This window comes from Nanorana parkeri, unplaced genomic scaffold (genome assembly GCF_000935625.1).
Source record: "Nanorana parkeri isolate BGI_ZX_2015 unplaced genomic scaffold, ASM93562v1 scaffold2432, whole genome shotgun sequence".
Lineage (NCBI taxonomy): Eukaryota > Metazoa > Chordata > Amphibia > Anura > Dicroglossidae > Nanorana > Nanorana parkeri.
Genome location: NW_017308700.1, coordinates 93,994 through 100,027, shown reverse-complemented (window position 1 = coordinate 100,027; position 6,034 = coordinate 93,994). Strand labels below are relative to the sequence as shown.

The 6,034-nt window shown below is 47.0% G+C and overlaps 1 protein-coding gene across 1 annotated transcript; it reads left to right on the top strand.

The window, feature by feature from the left end:
* The first annotated feature begins 211 nt into the window (after positions 1-211).
* On the top strand, positions 212-1,308 carry LOC108801674. Its single transcript, XM_018573577.1, has one exon. The coding sequence runs from the start codon at positions 298-300 to the stop codon at positions 1,294-1,296; it is 999 nt and encodes a 332-aa protein (XP_018429079.1). The 5' UTR covers positions 212-297; the 3' UTR covers positions 1,297-1,308.
* Positions 1,309-6,034: the final 4,726 nt, after the last annotated feature.

Sequence of the window (6,034 nt, the reverse complement as noted above, 5' to 3'; positions counted from 1 at the left end):
ATGACTGAACCGTTCGGTTTTTGGGATATTTTTTTTTCCACTTCTATATTTGTGTTGCATATCAAGTATTTCGGTAAATTGGCGTCTGATATTTTACTATTACATGTGTTTCATTTTAACATCATCCCCTGAACAGAAGCAGAACAATGCCCATCAGTGTTGCCTGCAATATCAGCAAATGACTAATTTCCTCTTTTGTTTTTCTCAGAACAGTTGTCCTCATCTGACCTCCAGACGCAAACAATCCTGGCGCAGCTCAGTGACCTCTCCCCTCCGGCCCTCTCCCCCCACCCGAACATGAACGGGCCTGTGCTTTGTTCCACCTCGGAGGACCTGTCTCCTCACCAGGCTCCTCCTACCCTTGAGCCCTATGGCCCTACCCCGCAGAATCAGCAGGTTGACGACTCCAGCTCCGCCGGATCTCTTCTGTCCGGCTCTGGCCTCCTCCTTGCCCGTTCCCTCCTTGGTCGCCGAAGTTCTTCTTCCTCGCCCAGCTCTTCGCCTTCTTCATCCAACCTTCGGAGGCGCCGTGAATTTACGCCGGATGAGAGTAAAGACGACAACTACTGGGATAAAAGGCGCAAGAACAACGAGGCCGCCAAGCGTTCGCGGGAGAAGCGGCGCGCTGGAGATCTAGCCCTGGAGGGGCGGGTCATTGCGCTGCTTGAGGAGAACGCGAGGTTGCGGGCTGAACTCCTTGCCCTCCGTTTCCGCTTTGGCCTGGTACGCGATCCGTGCGAGGAGGCTCGAGGAGCTTATGTCCCACCATGCAACCTCCACGAGCCTCCTCCTCCTAACCCTCCTCCGCCCATGCCGCATTCAGAAGACTCTGGCTTTTCTACGCCTAGTGTTGGAAGCCCCGTTTTCTTCGAGGACCGGGTCCCCGAACCAGAACCGCAACCCCTGCAGCCTACGAGTATAAATTATTACGGCGCTGTTGGAGGAGAGACTGTGGAGATTCCTCAAAGGAGGCTGGACACTCTTCCTGATGCTTTCAGGAGCCTTCCACATAAGTTGCGGTTTAAGTCCTGTGCTCCGGGGGAGGATGGGCCTCATCCTGCAGCTCCCATGGCGAGAGAAATAAATGGTTACGCTCCAGAAGTGGCCCCGGGATTTGCCCAGCAGCCAATGCACTGTCAGCGGGGGCGGTGGAACGGTCAGGGGCAAGATGGGATAGCGGCGCAAGCCACAGACAGCAACGACTTGCGATCCCAGCTTGCCTCGCTTTCGGCAGAGGTGGCCCAGTTGAAGAAAATATTCTCCGAGCAAGGGGTGACACGGAACGGGCCCGATTAGAACACCCATTTCCTCATGGACTCCATATTCTAGGGAGAGAAGATTCTCCTTGCTGTGATAGACCTATTTGGTGCTAGAGCAAAAGAGACAGATGGAACTATTCTGCAGATACAAGTAAGGATGTTATTCGGACGCCAAGATGTCCTTCAAATATCTACTTTATTTTGGTCACGATAAGGTGTTGATTTATAAACAATTCACCCTAAAAATATCTGTGGACATTCACCCTGTGCGAATATACTGTATGCACAAAGAAACGTTCTTTGGATTTAATCAGATCTAAATAATGTTTGAATGTTCTGATGGTAATATCTCATTATGGCCACTAGATGGCGCCAAAGGACCATAGGAAATAAGCTCCTCAGCATCATCTAGTGGCCATAGTGTGATGTTACAATGAAAACATTCACATTTAATTATACTTGGAATGGAAAAAATGTAAAGAACGGTTGTTTGTGCGTATATTGGCACTGGGTGAATGTTCACAGATACTTGCAGAGCAAATGGCCCTGCGAATTGTTTATAAATTGATCTCTCAGATATAAAAAAAAGCATATCCTATTGTGCCTAAATAAGAGCAGGTATTAGAATATCTTGGAGTGTAGACAACATTCTTAGTGGAATTCATAATGTATCACTAACAAATATCCTTGAGAAGATTTTTTTTTACTTGTCTGTTATTTTTTTAACAAAACCACACAACAGTTATCCTCTCCGTGATCTAAAATGCATCAGCTGTTCCCTGCGATGTGACGTCACAAAAACGTTTGGTGCTACAAAGAAACTTGCCAAAGGACACTCGAAGTGACACAGTGTTGTAATATACAATGGACCGGCTTGTTGTCTGTAATGTGATTCTGTCTGAAACAGAAGAAAAAAGCAAAACCTGTTGTTGTCTCGTCAAATGTCAAACTGCCAAATAATTGTGACACTGCTTCCTGTTGGGTCACAATGATGACATTCTTTTCCATGATCTGCATGTGGGGGGTATTCTGTAATGCAGTGTATACATTTCTGGAGAGAGGAAATCTCCTTTTTTTGTCTCACAGCATCAGGAGTTTTTCCAAGGGGAGGACTGGGCTGATTGGCACCCCCACCCTCAGGGGGTTCCCCTTCCCCAGAGATAATCACACATGGCGAGCTGGCCATACACTGCTCGAATTTTGTCTGACCAGTGTGTGGCCCTCTCATTTGTCAAAAGCCGATTTTTGTCTATAAAGCCAGTTCGAAAATATTCAGACAAACAGTGGCTGCAGCACTGTCAACGCTTGCCTCAGCCGATCCAGATGTTGGATCAGCTGAGGCGAACTTGTTCTTCACTTCAGTGAAGGGAACCAAAGGACGGGGCAATCAAGCATTTAGCATGGATGGAGAAACCGAGTGTTTAGCGTGGATGGAGAAACCGAGTGTTTAGCGTGGATGGAGAAACCGAGTGTTTAGCGTGGATGGAGAAACCGAGTGTTTAGCGTGGATGGGGCAATCGAGCGTGTAGCGTGGATGGGGGAATCGAGCGTGTAGCGTGGATGGGGGAATCGAGCGTGTAGCGTAGATGGGGGGAATCTAGTGTTCAGCGTCGATGGGTGGAATCCAGGGTTTAGTGTGGATGGGGGAATCCAGGGTTTAGTGTGGATGGGGGAATCCAGGGTGTAGCGCGGATGGGGGAATCCAGGGTGTAGCGCGGATGGGGGAATCCAGGGTGTAGCGCGGATGGGGGAATCCAGGGTTTAGCGTGGATGGGGGAATCCAGGGTTTAGCGTGGATGGGGGAATCCAGGGTTTAGCGTGGATGGGGGAATCTATTATTTAGTGTGGATAGGGGAATCCAGGGTTTAGTGTTGATGGGGGAATCCAAGGTTTAGTGTGGATGGAGAAATCAAGCGTTTAGCGTGTGTGGATGAGGGTATCGAGTGTTTAGTGTGGATGGGGAAATCGAGCGTTTAGTGTGGATGAGGGTATCGAGCGTTTAGTGTGGATGAGGGTATCGAGTGTTTAGTGTGGATGGGGGAATCCGGCATTTAGCATTGATAGGAAAATCAAGCATTTTTTTCTCATTCAACTCCCAGAAGAAGAAAAGACAGCCATTGTATGGCCATCTTTATGACAGTGGCCCTTTGGACCCCAATCAGCGAGGGACCCGCAGTCAATGACAGCTGCTGGGCGTTATATAACTACCTATTGTAGACTTGTGTCCTGGCAAATAGAAGTCCTCCAGCACTGACTGTCTGAATGCAGGGAGCTGCAATGGAAGGCAATGCTGGAAGAATGCAAAACTGTGACATGTGTTGGGCTCATTTGTTAAAGGAAGCTCAGTGATAAGGATTAGATGTGATGATGAGGGCCCGGTGTCTTATTTACCATTCTATTGCGGTTAGTCCATATCATTTTCACAGAGCAGCTGTCATCTTGTCCGGCTCAGAACTATTTCTTCCCTCACAATTCATCCTTTACAGTCCCCCTTTTATAGAATAGTGTGTGGAAAGGTGTGTTACAAACCGTGGTCACAAACAGCCGCCTTTCCCCATGGCCACCAATCACTGTGGTACTGCGGCACACATTGTGCGGTGCACATTAATCCTACACCTAACTCCACCAGTTGTTGCCTCCCAGGCCAAACTTTCCCAGTCCTCCCCTGAATTTGATGCCCATCATGTGCTTCTCTGATGGTCGGAGAATGATCTGTTGGGTTGAATATGTTACTGATGTACAGTTGATGTTTGTAATGTGTGTGATACTTCTAGGTATGTCCATATGAGCGCCATTTTCTTCTTGCCGCCTAATGCAGGTTTTCATATGTTAGGTTGTCATTGGATAAACCCCAGTGCCAGTTAATCAAATATCAGACTATGGATGGCGATAAAGCAGAACTCCAGGCAAACAGCTAAATACACATACGAAATGTATAGAAGGGAGCTGCTTTGCTGTGCAGTCCATTCCTGTGTCTGGCAGGAAAGGAGACCTGATTTGTCTCTGCTGCAGTCTGGTAACAATTACAGGCCTTGTATACCCACCACCACCACCACCACCAACATATGACTGGACATTGAAACGAGAAGCAGCAGATTGATTAGGTCAGCTCAGTCCAACTATCAGCATGTTCCTACTTAGTACATGAGCACTGAAGCACCACTGGCTCCTTGTGCTGCTTCTCTCTTTCCCAGTCTGAGCTCTGGTGTACAGGGACCACACTCAGCCAAATTTAGGTACTTACACTGCTTGTACTTCAAAAGAAATGATGTATTATTGAATACGGAGCTGCATTCATATGTATTCTATATTCGCCAGCAGATCGGCTTTATTGGTACATATTTCAGTGTAGGGTAATGGGGGTGGAATGGCTTGGCGTAGTCATCTTTAGGAAAAACATTTGTAGGTACTTGTTCATTGGGTTCTGTCCCCCTTCCCTAATTCTGATTTGATTTATTTAACCACCTTGAATCCATTGGCCTCACTTCTTTCTTTTTCCACCGTATGCTCTTGGTGTCAGTCTTAGATCTAACCAACCCATGTCTTTACCATGTTCCCCTCCATTGTCACCATTTCAATCTCTTCTCTTCCCTAGGCATCCATGCTCATTCTTTCTTCTCGTCCATTAGCAGGCTCTGTCTATTGTATCCACCATCCTTGTATCATATCTCAGTTTCCATTGTATATCTCTGTATCCAGCTTCTGCCCAATCCACAGCCTCCATTACTGTTGTAGATCAGTGACATTTCAGCCTCTTTTTTATTATTAGGTTCCTATAGCTGAGCCTCTGACTCTTTTTGATGTCCTAAGTTCTTCTCTAATCATCAAGCCTCTTCTCTGACACCTCTCCTGGACTCCCATGTGCCTCACCTCCATCCAGGGTCCATGCATCTCTATCTGTGCTTTACCCAAGTCTTATTCCTTTCACTACATCCTTCTTGTCCTTCTGCAACACATTTCCATACTTTCATCACCCTTAAAGTGGAAGTCAAGGCAATTATTTTTGTCATCTGTAGCATTGCTTACCTCTACCCCAGGACTGGACGAATCCCAGAAGCCAGGTAGTCCATGTTCCCTAAAAATTACAGCTACATTACTTTTGAGGTTCTCTCTAGTTGTTGTCAATGGAGCTGGCTCCTAAAAAAATATCCCGGTGGCTTCTGGATTGGACAGCCTGGCACCTCACTTGCATTTAATTTGTCCACCCCTGCCCTAACCAATGTGCCTTACCATTTATATTAATTATCATGATGTAAAGGGCAATAAACCATAGTCCCTACCTAGGCCAGAGTTCCTATGGGTTGTACTGGTGGCAACACAATAAAATGGTGGTCATACTGCCACTTCTGGTGTCACCACAGATCAGAGTGTGCACTGCAGTGTTGACCCTCCAGAGACATCAGCCCACCCAACTTTGGCCATGGTTGACACCATAGTTCCTCCCAGTGTCATGCTGAGGGTTTTGTAGAGCATAGGTCCTTCAAACTTGACCCTCTGCAGTAATCCCTTCTCCCTTTTGAAATAGGAAGCAGGACAGCACAACCTTTTGACCTGATTTTAGAAGGCAATTTTTTGGTACTCTTACAATCTACGTTGCATGCCCCTGTGGACTTTGATTGCGCTGCCCCTCTAAACACAGATCTTTGTGACCACACAGCCCCTTGTACCTCATATATCAGAGATACGTCTGATCTCCATGTAACCAGGTATTCATTTTTGTTGTGTCCCCCCATTGCAGGCTCACATAAGAAAGAAATGAGGTGAGGGAATGCCTG

Excerpts from the sequence above, each read along its gene's own strand:
- LOC108801674 (XM_018573577.1), top strand. The coding sequence starts at position 298 with ATGAACGGGCCTGTGCTTTGTTCCACCTCGGAGGACCTGTCTCCTCAC.